General features: G+C 39.7%; 1 protein-coding gene across 6 annotated transcripts in view; it reads left to right on the plus strand.

Moving 5' to 3' along the window:
- Positions 1–21,677, plus strand: part of LOC134616715 (histone-lysine N-methyltransferase 2C-like) — an 85,461-nt gene that overhangs the window by 36,537 nt on the left and 27,247 nt on the right. For all 6 annotated transcript variants that reach the window (XM_063461672.1, XM_063461673.1, XM_063461675.1 and 3 more), the window contains 17 exons: positions 1,905–2,019; positions 4,816–4,991; positions 5,145–5,497; positions 8,957–9,034; positions 9,240–9,955; positions 11,304–11,426; positions 16,422–16,538; positions 16,694–16,798; positions 18,103–18,207; positions 18,298–18,479; positions 18,868–19,032; positions 19,134–19,240; positions 19,359–19,430; positions 19,556–19,768; positions 20,505–20,624; positions 20,844–20,969; positions 21,067–21,197. In XM_063461672.1, coding sequence (XP_063317742.1) covers positions 1,905–2,019; positions 4,816–4,991; positions 5,145–5,497; positions 8,957–9,034; positions 9,240–9,955; positions 11,304–11,426; positions 16,422–16,538; positions 16,694–16,798; positions 18,103–18,207; positions 18,298–18,479; positions 18,868–19,032; positions 19,134–19,240; positions 19,359–19,430; positions 19,556–19,768; positions 20,505–20,624; positions 20,844–20,969; positions 21,067–21,197 — 3,004 coding nt within the window. The remainder of the gene's footprint in view (positions 1–1,904; positions 2,020–4,815; positions 4,992–5,144; positions 5,498–8,956; positions 9,035–9,239; positions 9,956–11,303; positions 11,427–16,421; positions 16,539–16,693; positions 16,799–18,102; positions 18,208–18,297; positions 18,480–18,867; positions 19,033–19,133; positions 19,241–19,358; positions 19,431–19,555; positions 19,769–20,504; positions 20,625–20,843; positions 20,970–21,066; positions 21,198–21,677) is intronic.

The raw sequence follows: 21,677 nt of genomic DNA on the forward strand, positions 1-21,677 counted from the left end.
CCTTTCTTAATTTCTGTAAAGCTACCAGGCTTCATGCTTACTGCTTGTTTGTTTACCTCTGTGGTTTGTGAGGAGCTGACTGGACGTTGTACCCTGAAGCTCTGTCTTATAACCTCTGACCTTATTTAAACAGCACAAGAGCTCTGTTTGCAACCAGGCCTGTTTGCCTGGGGTAACCACTGTCTATTGAGTATTAAATATTGCATTACCATCCTGTAGCTGCATATTTATATTTTTCAAAATATGTTGAGCTTTGCGATGCAGTTTTAGATAGTGTAACTGATTAGTTTAAAGATCTTTTTACTTCAGCCAATTCATTGGCATTATGGACAGCGCAGCAACTTCTCACACCATCTTTGCACAGCTACATGCTTCAGGCTACTGTAAATCAGCTTGACAAATATTTCAGCATACTAGCATTTCTTTGCTAACATTAAGTAATGAAAAAAATTACATCATCAGCATATAGCTATAGCTTAAACTCAGCACTGGGTATAACAGTACAACTAGCAAAACTAGTAATCAAATGTCACTTCATTTGCTAGTGTGAGCAAAAGTGGTGATAGAGATGACTTTGTTTTATTTAAAGCTATTAATAAATTGGGTGTGAAGCGGTCTTTCCTGTTAGCTATTTTTTTCTTTCTATTTTTTTTCTTACCTTCAGCCTCCTGAACAAGGGGCTTGCGTGAAGTTTCATAATTATTTGTATAGCAATCTAACATGGAAATCTTCCTTTCAGTCACACATCAGTTCTAATTTTGGCTATAATCGGCTAATATTAGCCATTTGCTATTTGTATCAAAATTTGTAATGGCCCATGAAAAGTTACATTGCATAGTTTGTGACCAGATGGCACTCTGCAAATTCGGTGTTGCCGATACTCACTCAGAAACCCGCAAACACAGCACTAGACTGATTAAAGCAAAGGTGGGTACAACGTAAATGAATAAATAAATAACTACACATAAAAAATATTAGGGAAATCTGTCTACCACTGATATCATGCAGAGGGCTCTTACTTCTAAAAATATTTCCAATGTTGTTAAACTTTTGATTAAGTTAATATCCTTAGACGGTGCCACCTGCTGGATTATGTTAACATTAGCTGTCTAAATGCTGACAGTGTTAAGGTTTTTTGTTAGGAAGATATGATTACTTCTTTTCCTTCTTCTTTTTCTTGTCATTCTAACTCAGATTTCACAATAACTGAATATTACCATGTACACAATTTAGCACTTGTAATGTTCAGAGATCCACTGATCATTTGGCTAGTGACCGGAAATAATCTGTTTCTGATCAACCATGACTGGTGGCAACGGGATTTTGAATCACTTTCTGTTTTGATCTTATTAGCCTGCTACAGTCTGATGGGTCAGTGTAATTCATATAGCTGTATGAATTGCTTTGTTTTTTTGTTTTTTAAACATACTTTCAACGTCAACGTAATATCCTTACAATTTATGGAAATGTATGGTTTATAGAAATAAATATATATCTTCACAATAGCCTGTATTTTGCAAGTGTACAGTCTGGAAGTCTTTATTAGCTCTAACTCGCACATAATGTTCCCAGTTTAGTTGGTGGTGTTTAAATGAAGGGAATAGGTTAGAAATCCCCACACCAAATAGTGATTTGGAGGTATAATTGGAAAGTGACCCGGACTTAAAAAGTTACTGCATTTGATTTATACTTGGATAGGAGCAAAGAACTTGTAAGCTAGTCAGGGAGTTCAACTGCAGATGCAGTAGGACAGCTGTGGTCGGGTCTTGCAGGTCTTAGCAGAAGAAATAGATTAAAGAAGGAAGCATAGAGCTATATCATTACAAATGACATTGTCTCATCGTATTAGACAAAAATAAATAAATAAAGCTCAACCCTAAAACCTTTTTACTGTCTCTTTGTAGGAATCCAGGAGAGGACACTAAAATGCTGGTGTGTGACATGTGTGACAAAGGGTACCATACCTTCTGTCTGCAACCTGTTATAGACTCTCTTCCCACCAACGGATGGAGATGTCAGGTAGGAAACAACTAATGGGTAATGTTGAACTTTTTTTTTTTAAATATTAAACCGAAAACAAAGAAAAAAAAAAACAGGCTTGTAAGTAAAAGTATTTGCACTAGATTAAAGTGTTTCAAATAACTGCATTGATTCATCTGGTGCAATCACAAAATTGAACAATACAATTAAATGGAAAAAAAATTAAGTTAGTTGGACCTTGCACAGAGAATATGACACCCACGAGAATGTAACTTTTTGATGGTTTCAATTTGTGCTTTCTGTGGTTACGAATGACTCAGACCAGCTGATCATTTAAAGACTTCAGTTCAGCCTCAGCGCTGGAAGATAACACTATGTTTGTGTGCATGCTCATGCACAAATGGTGTGCTTGCCACTCAGCTGGCTGGTTAGCACACCGCCTAATATGTTTTTTTGCAGCACCAGTTTGAGTAGGGCACGTCAATAGAGACAGCGGGTGATGCAAGGTCTTTACTCTTGGTTCTCTGTTTGACTCAGCACAGGGGCATTTCACCCACACACACACACACACACACACACACACATCCTTGGCACTTGCTTCTCCGGAGCACTTGCCTACATCCTATGTCCCCACTCATGTGGTAGTTTTGTTCTGAGCGTTGTCGTCTCACTCAAGTAGAAATCAATGAAAAATGAGTCATTGTTCCAGTTTCGGTGTTCTGTGAAGTTCCTGTGATGTGGCTTTAAGTATGAACACTAGAATCGTTGACTGCATACCATAGGAAAAAGGCTTACCCGAGCTCAGAGGCTAGTTAGCCGAGTAAGCCGCTAATTTAAAGTAAGTGCATACAGTCTTGTTAAAGGCAAGTTTTAATGACTGTGTCTTGTGGAAAAGTGCTCACAATATAAAATCTCATTTTCAATCTTTTTTTTTTTGTTGTTGTTGTTTCTGAAGATAGAATACAAAAAATTCTACTATACCCCCACCCCCATCCCACAGCAACTCGAACTACATTAATACCCCAACCTCTTAAACCCAAAGGGTCATTTCTGAGGTTCCTGCTCGAAAATGACATCCTCAAAATTAATAGAGTATTTCTCTGCAATTACAAACTCTGTGTTAACAATCTTGCTATCAAAGTAAAGCTAACATTTGCAAGACTTCATCAGTGGTATAAATATAACAGCAGATGCTACTGTGTCAAAGTAATAGAGGATGAAACACAGAAAAATACGATTTTTTTTTCCTCGCCTAATTTTTTTTTCTGCGTGTGTATTTATAGAATATAACCCCTTTAAAAATATGCTGTGGTACACAATAAATTCCAGAAAATCCTGAATCAACAAATGGACATTATCTGTGCTAAGACTGATCTCCCAAAGTGAAACAAACCACAGTTACAGAGTTACAGAGCTAGGCGTTTTGCGATTTGGCACGTCTTGGCAGAATCTATGACAGCTGAAATCTCTGTAACCAGGTAGAAAAGGGAAATAATAATAATAATAAAAAAATAAATATATATATATATAAATTATTATTAAATTCAACTTAATTTTTTTTTAAATTATTTAATAAGCAAATGTAGCCCCAGCAGAGGGGTTCTTTCAGAGAGTAAAAATTTGAATGTTAATATGTCAGCAAAAATTCTATGTGTTGGTGTGTGTTGGTGTGTTGCATGTCAGTGGATAAAGTCAGTCGTGGTGTAATGATTATCTTGGAATACAATAATAGTAATAGTCCTTCTTCATTTCCTGTTTTAAATGAACAATGACACTCAAGTGACGTACTAGGGGAATGGAAACCAAGTGAGCTTTTTTGTAATCCCAACACAACTCTGCTTACTGGTTCATATTGTTGGTGTGTATACTCCCTTAAAAACACTGGCTGCTATTTATTTGCTCAAGTTAAATTGTGTTTCTGTCACTCACAAAGCTGTGCTCAACAAGCCATTCCACTGACTCTTGATGAGGACTGCAGCTTTAATCATAAGTTTCAAGTAATTTCTCCCCCTCATTCAAACTAAACTTTACAGGGGTTACTCAGCGTGCAAGCTTGATTGATTGGCGAACAGTAAAGGCAATGATTGTGTTATCCTGTTTGAAAAAATATACACATTTTCCTGTTATTTTGGGCCATATGATAAACAGAAATGTCTATGCTTGAGTAAATTAAACCATTTACCAAAACTGTGTTGCCAAAAATGTCTTCTCTGCAGGAAAGGGTGTGTGTATCTGTGTGCAGGGGAAAAAGAAAGCTGGAAAATATAAAAGGTTGATTACATCTGATAATTGTCTGTTTAAAAAGAATCAGCCAGAAACGCTGCTCAGATGTCCTTCATGTTTTGATTATTGTAATCCGACTTGGATTCCAGCTCTTGGCCATTTCTAGCACTACTTGGCAGTATCCTGCAGTTTTGTGGCTTTAACCTGAATATTTTGGTGCCAGGATTTTAAAGTTTTGTGCTCTTAATCAAAAATAATAATAAAAAAATATAAATGCTTACTGATGAAATAATTCAAATGTGGAATATTAATAAAAGTGCTTTTTGAAAAGTTGTCCAAAGTATTTTCCTCGTCAGAAAATTGCCCAGTTTATCATTTTCATCAAACACTATTTTTATTTATGTTTTTTCACGGTCTCCTGGTCTACCTTTAGATTTTACATTGTACAAATCTTTATATACTCACACTGAGATTTTTATATGTTTACACTGAACTCTGGGTATGTACAGGTTTCATGCTTGGTTCCCACTCCATGGTTGAAATGTCTAATCAGTGTAGCAGAAGCACTGAATTCATACTACACTTATTTATTCATGTTCATTTTCTCCTCAGAACTGCAGAGTTTGCCTCCAATGTGGAACGCGAACTAGCGGGCAATGGCACCACACCAGCCTGCTGTGTGAGAACTGTGTCCAAAATCAGGACCCTGCCCTGTGCTGTCCTATGTGTGCCTGCATTTTGGACCCTGAGCACCACAAAGACGTAGTATTCTGCCACACTTGTAAAAGGTAAGGGACTTACTCCTTTTTAATCCTTATTTACTATGGTGTACACTGCTGTTTCATGGTAACATGGTGAAACACTTGGATAGCATACTGATAGTTCAAATTTTAGGATTGCCCCATTAGACACTCTCTTAAATTCCTTTGCACTCCTTTCAGATGGCTACACCTGGAGTGTGAGCGTCAGAACTCAGGCCAAGCAGAAATCCACCCCAGAGAGGACTATGTTTGTTCCAACTGCAGGTCTCCTGCTGCAGAGCAGGCGCTACATCCAGAGGATATGGACACCGGCCCAGAGCTCAGCCCTCAGCCAGCCTCCATGCACACAAACTCTGAGACTGGCCTACAGCTGGCTCAAAAGCACACAGACCTAGAACTTGGCAATCAGCTGCCTCCTGAAATGCACAAAGACCCAAAACCGGAATTACTTGCTGTTCCATTGCACTCGGATCCAGAGCATCTACAGGCTACTGTCCAGGAGGAGAAGCTGGCCACATCAGACACGAAGCCTGGTAGGTCTTTGTTCCAGGTTAGATTATACACAGATTACACTAAGATCCTTTCACCTTGTCTTTTGATATCTTGAAATCTTTTATTTTCATCTGTGCTCAAATGTGTCCCTCATAAGAATCTAATCTGTTTATCACCTTGTTAATCATATCTTGTTATTGCAAGGACAAGGAAAGTTATTCTTTTGATTATATGAAATAGCAAACACCTAGGTTATATGATTAAGTATGAAAGACAGTCTTTGTCTTTGTAGTTGAGGATTCATTGACTCAGCCTCTAGCCACGCAGAAGCAGTTGAAAGTCTCGGCTATGAAACATCAATTTGTGCTGTAACATCAGTACTGATGAAGTTTTGAAAGTCGCAGTTGTTGCAGATGAAAGTACTGAAGAGTTGTTTGGGCAAACACTAAAGAGAAGCACTCTCTCTTTTATTTGGAGGCCTTTATGAGGACTCCCAAATAAACAGATGGTGTCCTACCAGCAGCAGATTAAAGCAACTCTATAGCCTTTGTAATTCTGTGTTTTGAAAATGTAAAGTACTTTGTTTCCCCATACTGTCTCTGGGGAAGATTATATGTAAGGCCTGTCACTATTAATGAAGAACTGATCATCTGCTTTACTTCAAGGAGCACCTATTTTTTTCCAAATATTGCTAGCATGCATCAAAATTTAACATAAAACATTTCTACTTGAGACGGGCACCAAGTTGACAGATTTTGCTTGAGCTTTAAATAAACTTTGCAGGTAACAGCCTAACTTATCAACTTGGCAAAATTTGCTAGTGATTCTTCACTGGGGGGAAAAACGTAGCCCATTTACCTTGTGGTTTTCAGAAGCAGGTTATGATGTAATGATGCACAGCAAGCTGTCTCAGCCATGCTGGATTCAAACTGTGGCCTTTGATTTAAGTTCCAAATATGAATGTTACATAGAAACCACTTAGAACATAGAAAGAAGTGCTTGTGTGTATGGGTGTGAATGGGTGAATGAGGCAAGTTGTGCAAAGCGCTTTGAGTGCTCAGAGTAGAAAAGCATTATATATGAACCATTCCATTTACCATTTGTGTTGTAGCTGTACCTCCGTAAGAACTTTCTGTGTTGTAACTGTAACTCTGTAAGAAGAAATTTTTCAACTGATTACATATTGTTTTCAAGTCAACACATTGGCGCCATGGTTAGCACTGTTACCTCACAACAAGCAGGTCCTGGTTTCAAGTCCACCGTCTTTGAAGTCTGGATTTTCTCTCCGTGTCTGCGTGGGTTCTCTACGGGTACTCTGGCTTCCTCCCACAGACCAGAAGATGCAGTTATTGGGGTTAGGTTAATTGGTGATCCTAAATTCCCCATATGTGTGAATGTGTGTGTGAATGGTTGTCTCCCTGTGACTGGTGATGTGTCCAGGGTGTACTCTGTCTCTTGTCCTGTGGCAACTGGGACTGGTTCCAGCCCCCACACGACCGAGGATTAGATAAGTGGAATGGATGTTTTCAAGGCATAACCATCAAAGAGTTTTAGTACTGAACTTGAATTCAAACTTGGTTTTCTACGGACATCCCGAAGCTGAAGCATCATTCATGTAATAATAAAATTGAACTGCATCTGACTGTTCTTCCTGGTAGTTCCATTGTTTGTATTGCATTATGGTGCAAGCTTTATTGCCACTTTAAGTTGCACAGTGTTGGAATGCTTGCATGAAGCTCAGAGCTGCATCTCAATTCTGGTGCCTGTGAGGTTTGCCAGCACTGGAGTGCAATATCAGTGAAATATATGGTTAGCTGGGGTTGCCAGTGGCAGCTCTGCTGCCCACTCTTGTCTAAGCAGCAGACTCCACTGATGAGAGAATGGATTGCAGTAGCATGATGGTGATATCGCTGATCCCCTGACTGCTAACCTGCCTTTGAGCTATATTGGCTCATTCATTCATTATTGCTCACACAGCTTGGCCGCACTGCTCACCATATAAATGTTCTCTCATTTTACTTTTCCTGTAGCTATTCACTGTTTCATTACTGGATTTACCTGGTGAGGCAGTGAGTTACTCGTTGTGGTTTTTAAAGACATGTGGAGTGAACTTGTTATATTGTGCATACATTTTTAATTGTTAACTTTTTAAAGTTAACAGTAAACACAAAACAGTATTATTCCTACCCTTCTCTTAACATGTCATACCCCTTTTACTTAAAAGATAGTGTTTGGGGTTAAAGGCTCTTAAATCAGGTGAACTGAACAGTTATAATTTTTCACTAGGTATTAATAGGACACTTTAAAAAAAGATCTAAACTGTACTTAATTTATGCTCTTTTTTTCTACTTTTTCCTTTTTTAAAAAAATATGTGATGATGACTATGCTGCCAGCTGCCCACTCGTGTAATGCAATTAAAGTCATTAACTGGAGCTGTTCATCACCTGCCAGGATTCACCACCCCTCAGGGTTTAACAACAGGCTTACAGTGACTTAACTGACAGATGCTGTTAGATCCATTCTGTGAATGCAGGCGAGGCCTGACTTTAGGCCTTTACTGCATTAATCAGAGCTGCATGTTTATCTAAACCGTCACCTTATTCACTGTAGGAGATATAGGAAGTAGGGTGTTAATATGAATGTGAATGCGTGTTCAGCTTGGTCAATAGCTGATGGCTGGAGATGGTTGGAGGCCCATCTCTCTAATTGACTCTCTGGCATCAGCACCGGATGAGCACCTGCAAGCTGCACAGTCATGAGCCCAGAGCACACAGACCCTGGGATGTTGGTTGTCATGGTTACTCCCTTCCCTGGCAGAGATGCGTAGCAGGTGCATGTGTGTGTCAGGATCAGTATGACATGGGAACTTGTGGATTGAAATGGTGGGCGCCTCCTTAAGACTAGGCTATCTGTACTGTCAGAGGGTGTCTGGCAGAATACTGGCTCGATGTTTGGATTCCTGATAGCCAGCAATGACTAGTTCTATTCATACCAGACTAGTCAAACGCATTGCTGTCTCTGCTATAAAACCAAATAGAAAGGGGCGTACACATTACAAAACCAAAGTGATGAGAGAAAACAGGAGAGACTATATTAATACCAAAATGAAGTCTGTGATACAAGCTTACCTCATGTGGTTTTTTGCACTGCGACCACTTGTTACCCAAAATCAACTCTTCTGACACACTTCTCACGGTGCTTTCACGAGTGAAAGAAAGTGATATTTGTGTCATTGTCTCAGGAAACTACATCATTGTTTAGTTCTGCTTGTTTTTACCAGCTGATTTGAGATGAGTGTTTTTAGAATTAATGGAAACATAATTTTTAGAGAACTGTCTTCTTGCTGGGTTTCCAAATCCATCCTGTGCATATGGGCTGCTTTCTTTATTCTTTAGCCACTTTAACTTTGTTCACAATATCTTCAGAGTCTTATTCTTGCTTTTAATGAAGTGAGGTGTATTTTATACCTAATCTTGTTAATATTGAATCTGTCTTTTAGACATCTCTGTGGGAGCAGACATAGTAGAGAGGCAGGTTACTGAACCTTCTGTCAAAATTCCAGCAGAAATTAAATCAGGTTTGTACGGGCCACTTATTTATTTACCACTTTACTCATATTGATTTGTATCTAAATAGTTTTTAAAAAGTTTTGGTTAACTACAATGCTTATGGTTTATTATCAAAGATAAAATAATGTGTCAATTGTTTTTTGTTTTTTTTTAAGATGTAAATTTTCTACCAAATCTAAATCTTTGTCATTAATAACCTAATTCCTTCTTCAGAAACAAAACCAGCAGTAAGAGCCCAGCTTGCATCTACAGAGAGTCCTGCGTCTTCAGTGACTCTGAGCCAGGAGTCTATTCCAGCCCAACACTCTACGGAGGGACTACAGACACATGACACCACAGTACAAATCAAACCAGCAAATACTGAGACCTGCCCTGAAAAGGGCATGGTCAACCCCAGCACAAAGGATTTTAAGGCCATCATCTCAACCACCAAAGAACCAGGTACTGCATCAGTACCCTTCACGGACCAACCGATGGTAGTCGCACTACCCCAGCCTTCAAATATGGATGTAGTCAAGGGTTCTTTCCTGGAAACTAATCCAAAAGAACTCAACAGTGATAGGAGAGAGGGTATTTTTCACAGAAACCTGGCAGAGACTGTTAAGCCCTCCACTTCTACATCAGAAGAAATGGACACTACACCGGAGAAGCCAAGTATGCCATTTCCCAGTTTGTCTTTAGAGGAGAAACCCCTTAAAACAACCGTGGAAAGGCTAGCTGAAATGGTTTCTTCACCTTCCCACTCCTCCCCACTGGCTCGAGTGACATCTCCCAGAGAACTAACTCAGACCCAGATTCTAACGTCAATGAGTGACCACAGCAGTGTAATGCCCACCACCACTCTCATAGCATTCACCCCCAAAATTGGGATGGGAAAGCCAGCCATCACCAAGAGGAAGTTTTCTCCTGGGAGACCACGAGTGAAACAGGTAGGAACCTGAACATCATGTCACAGCGACTGTTGATTTTTCTGTCCCCTTCTGTCTGATTCTGTGATGTTCCCTGTCCCACTAATAAACCAGATCAGTGTAGGTTAACAACTGGTGCTTGTATCTTGTGCACTCCTAAATCTATGTGGGTTGGTGTCCTGTGGGTTTATGAAATTAGATTATGTTGGGTTGAAAGAGTTGAAGAAACTTGTGGGGTTGAGTATATGTTTTTCAATGAAATTTTAGGACAACACAGTGAATGGTGCTCTATCCGCTCCTTGCACTCTCTTTACATGAATGTGCACCACAAGATTAGTCACAGTGTTTATGTAAATCTGAGTTGAGTGTGTTTTATTTTCTATAGGAGATGCAATTTTAGAGCTAAATCACATTTTCCTGATGGCCCTCGCTATCTTCCACCTTTGGCATAGCAATCAGTCTCCCTGTTCATCCAATGTCCATGTTGCAAACATCAGTCACTGTCCTATTGAGGATGAGCATTCATCAAATCACATATTACAGTGACCATTGCCATTATCACATCCTATTTATCTCATTATTACACCATCAGTGACAGTGAGTGACTTGTGGCTATATTAAAAAAAACATTTAATCTTATAATATTAGTGTTTAGAGTTTATAATGTAAACTGAAAGCTGACTGTCAGCAAAATAAATTACACTCATGACTGTAATACACTGTGAATGATGCCAGTGAGGGCAGACTAACTCAGTTGGCACCGTTTCTTTCTACATATATCCCATTTCTAAAATCAACATATGAATCCAACTAATTTGTTACACAAGGCCAGGAGAAATCTCTCCCAAAAAATTTGAATGCTGCTTTTCTATTTAGCATGTTTTTATCTGATACACTCGTCTACTGAGGTACTGACGCAGTGCCCCTGTTTTGTCAACATGCCAAACATACTTGGTTGTCATGGCAAGAGGTAACAGGGCCTCCTTTCCTGCTTTATGGTGCCTTGATACCCCTGGCAAATTCTGCTGCTTGAAAAGCAACTAACACAGTGATGCTCTCCAAAGATACTTCTTAAGTTCATGTGCATGAAAGGGTTCGCTTTAACAGAGAATGCAACCTAATAACTCATCCTCTTTCTAGTCTGGCATATCAGATGCTCTCTTGTACCTCTGCACAGTTTGGGTGTGTATTGAGTGATTCCCAAATGGCTACAGTAGGAGCTCACTACATTTCTCTAACATCTTTCTTTGTATGTTTTGTTTCTTTGCTGGCTTGATTTTTAAGTTGCTGCATTTTTTTTCTTTTATTTTTGTCGCCCTCCCTCCCTCTCTCCCTCTCTCACTTTCTCACCCACCCCTCCTTACCTTAGGGTGCATGGAGTCCCCATAGCAGTGTGAGCTCACCCTTGTCCTGGTCACCAGACCAGCCAGAGGGTTGGGACGTCCTAAAGACCAGGCAGTCCTCTGGCAGTCCCGGCTGGAGCATCAGAGTGGTAAATACCATGGCTCACCAGAGACGGCAGGGCAGCAGCTGCCCTCTGTTTGCCAAAGTGACGCGCACTCCCTGAGTGTTCCTGAATGTCACTAATGTGTACTGAAGCCAACAACAACAATTACTGTAATCTTAAAGTGAGAGGGGTAGTCGCATACCAATGACTAAGCTAATGACATTTTTAGGGTGAAAGTGAAATATTACTCTGTACAAACAAGATAATTTTGTGCTTTTACAGATTTTAATTGCGTAATCAAGGGTATGGTATAGTGCTGAAAAGGATTTTATTTTTATTTATTTATGTAATTATTTTTTAACATGCCGCTATTCTGGTGCCAAGCCGAAATTCATGATGTGCAGTTCAAAAATCTCGAGCAGCCTCTTCATTTCTTTATATTTTGCCAGACTTTATTGTTTTTTGTTTTTTTTAAGTGATCATGAACAATTTTTCATCAGCCTTTGTGATCTTTGTTTTCTTATAGTTTGTTTTCTTTGGACATTGGCTGTTTTTTCACTTATTTTCAGTCTAGTGCTTGTACCTGACCATTTCCATATGTTTTTGTTTATTAAGCCACTTAACACTGACCTATGAATCATTCAGGTTTTTAAAAAAGGGACTAGTTCACGGGATGAACCAGTGTTGTTTGCCCACAGCAGATAATTTAGCTAAATGGTAAAAATGGCCTGTATTTGTATAGCGCTTTTACTAGTCCCTAAGGACCCCAAAGCGCTTTACACATTCAGTCATCCACCCATTCACACACACATTCACACACTGGTGATGGTGAGCTACATTGTAGCCACAGCCACCCTGGGGCGCACTGACAGAGGCGAGGCTGCCGAACACTGGCGCCACTGGGCCCTCTGACCACCACCAGTAGGCAACGGGTGAAGTGTCTTGCCCAAGGACACAACGACTGAGACTGTCCAAGCCGGGGCTCGAACCGGCAACCTTCCGATTACAAGGCGAACTCCCAACTGCTAAGAATAAATTTAAATTGTATCTTGTGTCTTAAATTGTATTTGTCAAAGATGACAGTTTTTCAGGCATATTTATGCACCAACAAAATGATTCACAAAGAGCTTTTTGCTAAAATCCTGCCATATCTTACATTGTATGCAGTGTGCCCTTAAAAGCACATTTGAGGAAACTGGTTTGTGGCAAACAAAAGAAAAGTGACAAGGCTAAGGAAGTTTCTACAGTACATGAACAGTATGTGAAAGCCATCTCGCCCTTCAGTTGATCGATATATTGTTCACTCAAGTCTCATCAGAAATGATCTCAGTGGAAGGATGGCTGTCAAACCATTCATAAGGAAGGGAAACTGGGAGAAGAGGTGGAGATAGTCCGTGTTACCTACGAACTGAACTGAAAGTCCTGTAACAGTCTGTAAGTGTAGTCTATAAAGCTGCAATAGGTCTGATGGGGTGATTAAAACCAAATTTTTACATTTTTGGTTCAGATCATTGTCAGTATGATTGGAGGAGGTCAGGAGAGTCATTTTTTAGATGGCTATGGACACTCACTGTTTTACCAGTAAGTGTCCATAGCCGTCTAAAATTATGCAGGCTCTGTCATGGCCATTTTCCTTGTTAAATATAAAGAAACGGGGGTGGCTGAAGACTTTTGCACAGTACTGTAGCTTCTCAGCACTGTATCCCCAATGATGTTTTTTGATACTGCGAGAAGCGCTGTGTAGTACACGGACCCATATTATCTTAGCTGAACACATCAATTAATAACACACAGGATAAACAATGTGGGACACAACATTTTGTAAAACCTAAAATGTAACACAAATAACTCAACATTTTCTAAATGCTGGGTACTGTTAACAGACTATAATGCTATTTTGCTGGTTAATTTTGGAAGGGCTCAATTGCTGCAGTGAATTTAAGAACAGAAAATAAATTTTACGATGAGAATACAGAAAAGGCCAACTAGAGGTGCACCGCAAGAATTTAAGGTCACAAAAGGAGCTGTGTCTACTGGTTTGTTTTCTCTGGTTACATTGCTTCTGTATTTCTTCTATAGTTTGCTTTCTGTGTTCTGAACCTTGTTCAGGTAGATACTCGCAACACATCAAAAAGCCGTTAAGCAGGTGAAAGTGAAGGTAATGCATTACTCAAGGCTTTTTGTTTGCCAGCAGCGGCATAATCCTGGGTGAAGGAGGAAAAAACAAAAAAACAAATGCAGATGGATTCAAAGCTGAAGACAAACAACATTTGAAATGGATATGCATTTGCAGAATAAAGACAGTGGCTAAAACAGTTTAGAGTAATAACAACAATGCATAACTGTTAAATCCTCTTATTTATGCTATTGTAATACAAATAGGTTGTATTTTTGTATTGTACCACTAAAGCTATTAATGACACATGTTTAATGTAACTGGAAAACTGGACATTCTTGTTGTAATTAATAGATCATGGGAGTACAGTCTTTGTAGCAATATGCGGTATTTAACAGGGCTGCACTTGTGCCCCAGAGATAATTATGGTTTGATGGTTAGGGTTAGACATAAATGTCAGAATCAGAAATGCAGTAGGAGCGGACCTTTGCAGAATACAGGTGTGGAAAATGTGTGTGTGTGTGTGTGAGAGAGAGAGAGAAACCTCAAAACAGTTTTTAAAAAAATGTTATAGGGCATTGGGCCCTATAACATAGCAAGGTTTGACACATTTAGCATGTTCTTTTTGTTTTTGTTTTTTTAATTATGTGACATTTAATTATGTGACTGGAGGTATTATTTTACCGTTTTTGGAAAATCTACCTACATTTGGTTCTTGGTGTTAATTTCAGACCTTACACAGAGCAATCTAGCAAGTGTTTGTTTTCGTTTTTTTCCTCTAAAAAATACTTGATGAACCCATCTGTTTATCAACATCAGTCCAAAAGCTAACTTCAAACCATCAGGGCAACATACTGTAGGGCACAGTGCTTGGCGAAGAGGAAAAACCAGCTGTAGTGAGGAGTTTCAAAAGCTCCCACGTAGAGATTTTACCCAGTTGGGTCAGTAAAGTATTTTACATTTATTCGCCAGTTCATTTAGGTGTTTTCTTTCCATCCTCCAGAGCCATCGGCTGTCTTACTTACTTACTTACTTGTAGACAAACCTATCGCTCTCATGTTGATGTTTAGTTTCTGTTAACCAATTTCCACTGGCTCAGTGACCAAGCTACTCTTGTGGAGGACCTTGTATCGTAGCTTCTTCCCAAGGAAGCTGCTACAGCTAATAGTGAAGGTCCTGTCTTGGCAATCAGGTGTAAGCTAAAGGGTGCTGCTATGCTGAGCTCACCAATGCTAGAGAGCAGAATAAGAGCTACCAATTGCACTGAGGGTACGTGTGCATTTATTGGCTAGGTGGTTAGACTTTCATTAGACAATTTTTGCCATCTTTGTAAAGAATACCTAAGAAAACTGTGCAGGCTATCAAAAAAAAAAAGTCTCTTATGTTATGCCTAATGGCACTTTTATGCTCACCGCTTGTCCCCTTGACGTCACATCCGCTGGCGCTTGCGGCCATTTTGGTGTCACTTTGGCTGGTCGTGCACCTCTCGATTTTTGTAACCTAAAGCATTCTGTTGCTGCCACCATGGCTGGGTTAAAGGCACAAGTGTACAATTGTGTCAGTCTTTATCGCCATTTTAATCATATCAGTACGGAAGCTCAGAGGTTCACAGATTATGCAAACAGAGAAAGGGCAACAGTTTGAACGGTAAAGACTTGGTGGAAAAAAACTTCAGTTACAGTCACAAAGCTTAAAACTAGTCAAGATGGATTCTTTTGTGATTGTGATCATGGTCTCATGAGAATCCAGGTGCACTGCACCTGCCTTGTTGCACAGTAGCTGTAAGTGTTACATTTAACCAAACGGGGAGCTGTGGGCAGGGCATTGAGACCACAAAGCGGTCACTACAGATACATCAAAGTTACATGAGAGCCAAAGTAACACATTTTTAGATCAAGATAATAAAATAAAATGGTAAAAAAAATAACTATATAGACAATCTGGGAGAGAGGAGGAACGAAAAGCTGAATATTAGCTCAGATAATTGGCTGATCCTTGCATTGAGTGTTCCATTTCCTCTTTGTCCGCAATGCACTAATTTGTTCTCTGTGTTGTACTTAAACCCATTCAAGTAGCTGTATTTATTAAAGTACATTTTTCCTCTCAGATTTTGACTCTGTGAGAAGTCTAAGCCAGTTTGTTGCCATGGTGACAGCCATTACTCTTGGCAATACTGGGTAAGGGTTAATTTGTACTCTATGGTAGGGGGTATAACTCAGGTTAAATACCATCATACAGTGCGCCTATTAGGAGGAATATTGAATAGGCGGGACCTGAGTTTGGGATCAGGGCCAACTGTGGGATTTTAAGGGCAGGGACTGAGAAGTTCAGTTAAACATAAGTCAGTCATTCGTGATTAGCTAGAGACCTGCTGTCAGAAAGGTGCAAAAGGCAGAGTGGAACTCAGTATTGCTGTAACAGCAGTTCAGAGGCCTCTTTCACTTTCTCACATGCTGGTTGTCTGGCAGAAATTGAAGTGTACCTCTGAAATAACAGTCATTTCCATGAATTATCAAAATGTCAAGAACCAGGTTGATTTTTTTTCTATCATATCGAACACTTACGTGATGATCAAATGTTACATATTTCTGAAATGTAGTTTTGACCCTTAAAACAAGCTGACAGTTCTTTTAAAAAACACATTAAAGCCAAGTATTACTAACAGACTGCAATAGGTAAATTACTCATCGTGCGGGCTGTACTTTCAGTAGCAGCTTTCATCCATCTTTACCTCTCTGGGCAGTAAAAAAAAAAAGATTCAAATAATATATCAGAGGGTAAAAGAAACCTTTAAATCTCTGGCTACTGATCAATTGCGTATGCAAGCATAAAACCAACTTTGGCGCTTTTGTCTGCCTGCTTTAGTTTGTAAAATGTGATGTAGTCATTATCAGAGCTTATATTTTTGGTCTCTTTATCTACAGGGGCGAGGCTCAGGCTTTCCCGGGAGGAGGCGGCCAAGAGGGGCTGGTCTGTCAGGTAGAGCAGGACGTGGCAGGGCCAGAGGGAAAAATGGAGTGAGTCCCAGCATCAACCCTGGGGTATGTGCTGTTTCCGTTTCAGATATTGCACTACATTAAAATTGGTGTTAGTTTTCCCTTCAGCTATAGACCCTAATGAAATATTCCAAGCAGCGTTATCTTTGTTTGTCACACTTTGTTTATTTTGTGGGGGTTTTTTTTCTCCTTATATGCAGGTCACCACAATAGAAAACCCATACCCAATCAAGGAGGAAGAGGAGAATGCAATGCATAACACAGTGGTCATATTTTCCAGCAATGATAGTTTTACGCTAAAACAGGTGTGTTTTTTCTTTATGTTTACACATAAGTGTTCAGACATGGTTCATTTTGAATTTCAGACCTTCAACGTGCAAAAATTCATGGGTTGCAATTCAGTCTGTGCTTAAAAAGATTTTTCCCACTGGAGATCATTAATTCCTGTGGAGATACTGCCTGCAGGAGACGCAGTCAATTATATAACACAGGATCACACTGAAATTTGATTATTTCTTACTTTCTCTACCTCAAATCATATCTGTGTGCGGATGTTTTTCTCTGTAAAATATGAGTGATTGCTGACAGTCTCTGCAAAATATTAATCAAGACTTTGAAGTAAGCAGAAACTATAGGGTTTGTATTATAGTACATTAATTTTTAGAGAATTTTAAGAAGACCGCTGAGGTGCTGCTTATCAGCGCAGCTATTTACGCTTAATGCAATCAGTACTGTCATTCGTGCTTGCAGTCCTCTGACAAAAGAGAGAGGTGTGGAAAAAAATGGAAAAATAAATATGATAAAGTGTGAATGACAAGCTTAGAAAATGGTAAATGGCCTGGTATTTATATAGCGCTTTTCTACTTTACACTCAAAGCACTTTATACAACATTTCTCATTCACCCATTCACACAAGCACTTTTTTTCTACATTTAAGTGCATTCTAGCTAACATTCATACTCATTCATAGCCCAGTGAACACATCGCAGAGCAACTTGGGGTCCAGTATCTTGCCCAAGGGTATTTGGCATGCAGACTGGAGCAGCCAGGGCTCAACCCGCCCACCTTCCAATTAGCAGATAACTTTTTCTACCTTCTGAACCACCCCACCCCAAAATGGCTGCAGTAGGCAGTTTTCTTTCTTTTTTAAAAAAAAATGGAGTTTCATTTCACTTTAGAAAAGTATGTTATTGTATATGTATATTGTCACATCTTTGTTCTGCACTGCAGTAGCTAAGCTAAAGGAAGGACAACTGCACAAACAATAACAAGAACAGCCCAAATTATGGGTTGTTCCACATATTTTGACGCTGCCCCCTGGTGACAGTAGACAGCTACAACATGTAGCTCTGCTAAGGACCAGCACATCAACATGCCAGTCTCTTACAAAAGTTTTGTTTTTTTAAATTTAAATACCTTTGTATGTGACAAGCAGACTTGACAAAATGTTTGACAATAGGCAGGAATTCCTATTCTGCAAAAAATGAAGTTAAGCAGCTGCGGATTTTATTTGATTTCATTTGTTTTGTTTTAAGTGGTAGTGTGTTAGGGGTTTTTCTAACCCTTGCTTTGGGAAGTTGGGAAACTCAGTGTCTTTCTTCCTTTTCAGGACATGTGCGTGGTGTGTGGGAGTTTTGGTCTTGGTGCAGAGGGCCGTCTTCTGGCCTGTGCTCAGTGTGGGCAGTGCTACCATCCATTCTGTGTCGGCATTAAGGTATAGTATGTCGCTATTGAGTTTGTACATTAGAAATGGCATTTGGCAAACTGAACTACATGAAACTGTCCCCTTGTCATTTCCCCGTAGATCACCAAGGTGGTGCTAAGCAAAGGCTGGCGCTGTCTGGAGTGTACCGTATGTGAGGCCTGTGGTCAGGCCACAGATCCTGGCCGCTTGCTGCTATGTGACGACTGTGACATTAGCTACCACACATACTGCCTGGACCCTCCACTGCAAAATGTTCCCAAGGACAGCTGGAAGTGCAAGTGGTGAGTAGCTTTATGATCATTACACCAAAATTTGCTTCAGACAGGCAGTAATTTAAATTAAAACTAAACTTTAATGTGGTAATTACTGAAAATGACTGAACATGTTTATTGTTGCAAGCAGCGCAGGCAATTTACCATGTTTTACCCTTTCCTGTTTGCCTTGTAATGCTTACTTGCTTAAGTCTGTTTAAAAATGGTGTACGTTATCAGATACACAAAGAAACAACAAGTGTTTATGGACTGGGATGGAAACAAAGAAAATATTTTCACATTAGCATCATGAAGACAATGTAGGGAGGAGAAGGGATTTTGCAGCACAGATAAAACTGTGTTATCCTTTTTCAAGTAACCTGGGTTAAATTACCTCCGTCCTTCCTGTCTCCTGCAGGTGTGTGTCCTGTACGCAGTGCGGTGCCACCACCCCAGGCCTAAGGTGTGAGTGGCAGAATAATTATACCCTGTGTGCTCCCTGTGCCAGCCTTTCAACATGCCCAGTTTGCTTGGTGGACTACAGCGAAGGCACAATCATCGTGCAGTGCCGCCAGTGTGACAGGTGTGTAGTTTTTCTACGAACCTATCAGCTCTAGAGGATCATTCTCAACCAATTTTCCAAATATAACTGGTTCTTATCAAGACTTTTTTTTGTGTACGCAGATGGTTTCATGCGTCATGTCAAAGTCTCCACTCAGAGGAAGACATAGAAAAAGCTGCAGACAGCAGCTTTGACTGTACAATGTGCCGAACTTTCAAGACCACTAAAGGTGGGAGCACCATAACTTTGCTAAACATATTTTGTTGTTTCAACAAAAAGAGAAAATCAACACACCCTAATTGTGACATTTGTTTGTTTTAATGGCGGCTATGTTGTGTTTCCTACAGTTGTGACCAAGATTAGAGACACCACTGAGCCACTACCAGTAACACATATTGTCACAAAGGCTAAAGAAATTGGTAAGGTCACAAAAGAACAACAGAAAACAAACGATCAACTTGGGTTTTTTTGTTTGTTTGTTTGTTTTTTTTAGCGCACAACCTCAGTTTATTGACTACACACAAACATTTTTTGGTCGTTTCAGATCTGTCAAGGACCTACACCCAGGATGGTGTTTGTTTGACAGAGTCAGGACTTTGCCAACTCCAGAGCTTATCTGCTACAGCGTCACGGCGTAGGAAGCCCAAACCAAAACTGAAGTTGAAGATCATTAACCAGAACAGCGTGGCAGTGCTTCAGGCTCCAGTCGACCCCCTCTCAGAGCACTCTCGTGATGAAGACATCGAGGACAACAGAGGTACATGTCTTCACAGAAGCATCTTTATTTTCAGATGATTATCCAAGGTTTTAACCCTGTTTTCACATTTTCTGCATTTATCTACTTACATATGTGTAAATATGTAGCAGCCGGCTAGTGTTTTGTATATTTTTGGTTGTGTAGGATAAAAGAAAAAAAATATTAGCAGTAATGCCTAGAAAAGCCAAAGATATCATTTTAACCCCAGTGTAAAATTGCAATCGCTGCATGCCATGTTGCCTAGCAACATGACATATTGTATTTTGATGTGAAGGCTGCTATAACATGAGCCGAGAACTAGCTAGATGTGATTAATGAGTAAAGGTATAGGGAACTGTAGATGGATAAAAGATGAATAATTGCAGATGGGATATTCAAAGCAGGGTGTCACTGGACGCCAAACTAAAATTTAGCCAAAAAGCATAGCTTTTCCCTGAGTTAATAGTAAAAGAATTAGCGTAATATTTACTTACATGTATTGAAATTCTCCCTCTTACTCAGAGTTAATAAAATGTTTTAGGAATGAGAATACAAAAAGAGAAGGTGGGGCCTCACTGGAAATTGCCGTCCTGATTAATGGGACTGGTGAACTTAATTTCAATCCGGCTAATATTCTGCCACTAAGTGGAGTTCACAAAGAATTGACCCTGGCACTGTGCTGAGGGGCCTGGCTGGGATGTTTTCTGCTGCAAGGCTGTCACTCACCATCATTGGGCGCTCTGTCTCTCTCTCACAGAGGCGGAGCTCCTAGATTGTGAGGCAAAGTCTGACTCAAGCCTGGAGCGAGAGCCAGCAGAAGATGACTCCAAGGGGGCCGACGGCGGCAAGAAGAGGAAGAGGAAACCGTACCGGCCGGGTAGGGCACCTGATTGAAGGAGACAGCTCCTCTGAAGCGTAAAATGGTGCAGTACATGGCCGACGCTGTAGCGAAGCACTGCCATCTCACGGCCTCTCTGCCGAAAGCTGAATACAATGGACAGTGTATATTTAAAATATTGAAAATTGAGTAACCTTTATAACTGCAAATAAAATGTTTATATGTATTATAAATATATTTCTTATAACTTCTTAAAAGGCATTGGTGGGTTCATGGTCCGTCAAAGAAGCCGTCCAGGCCAAGGTCCGGGCAAGGCTAAACGATCCCTCTGCAGAAAGGATTCTTCTGGCTCTGTATCGGAGAATCTCATTGGAAAAGATGAAGGTTTGTGCACCAGAATTGTATGTGAATCTGTATTTCAAAATAAGAGATAACTGTAGAACTAGAAGAGAGTGGCTATACTTTTTTCTGTTTATTACAGGCTGGCCAGAGGCACTGCCGGATACTCCTGTTGATGAGACGCCCCCCGGACCGGAAGTTCCAGAAAAAATAAAGAAACGATATCGAAAGAAGAAGACAAAACTGGAGGAGGCATTTCCAACCTACCTGCAGGTCTGTCGTCCATGATAGCGTCCATCACTTTTTGCTTGTATATACAGAATTTGAATATATTGTTACATTTCTATATCACGCTAACCTTGTGGAGTATATCTATCATGGAGGAATTTATTTTATAGATTTAATTCTTGATTCTATTTTTTGTTCTTTTTTTAATTTTGGAAATGGATATTAAGTTTAAAAAAAATGTGTATATATATATATATATATATATATATAGATATATATAGATATATAGATATATGTATAGATATATAGATATAGTTTATTATTGTGCAAACGTTCCTCTCCTGTGCAGATTGTCTGATCACGTCATGAAATGGCTGTTAAATGTGTTTTATCTCACCCTTGGGAAGGTTGGGATTTCAAGTGCATCCAAGTACAATGCCTTGAAACCAGATGCAGAACTATTGTGCTTAGTGCTCCTTCTGTGAGCCTTTTTTATTATTTTTATTTAAAGGGGAAAAGCCTAAA

This window comes from Pelmatolapia mariae, linkage group LG18, assembly GCF_036321145.2.
Source record: "Pelmatolapia mariae isolate MD_Pm_ZW linkage group LG18, Pm_UMD_F_2, whole genome shotgun sequence".
Classification (NCBI taxonomy): domain Eukaryota; kingdom Metazoa; phylum Chordata; class Actinopteri; order Cichliformes; family Cichlidae; genus Pelmatolapia; species Pelmatolapia mariae.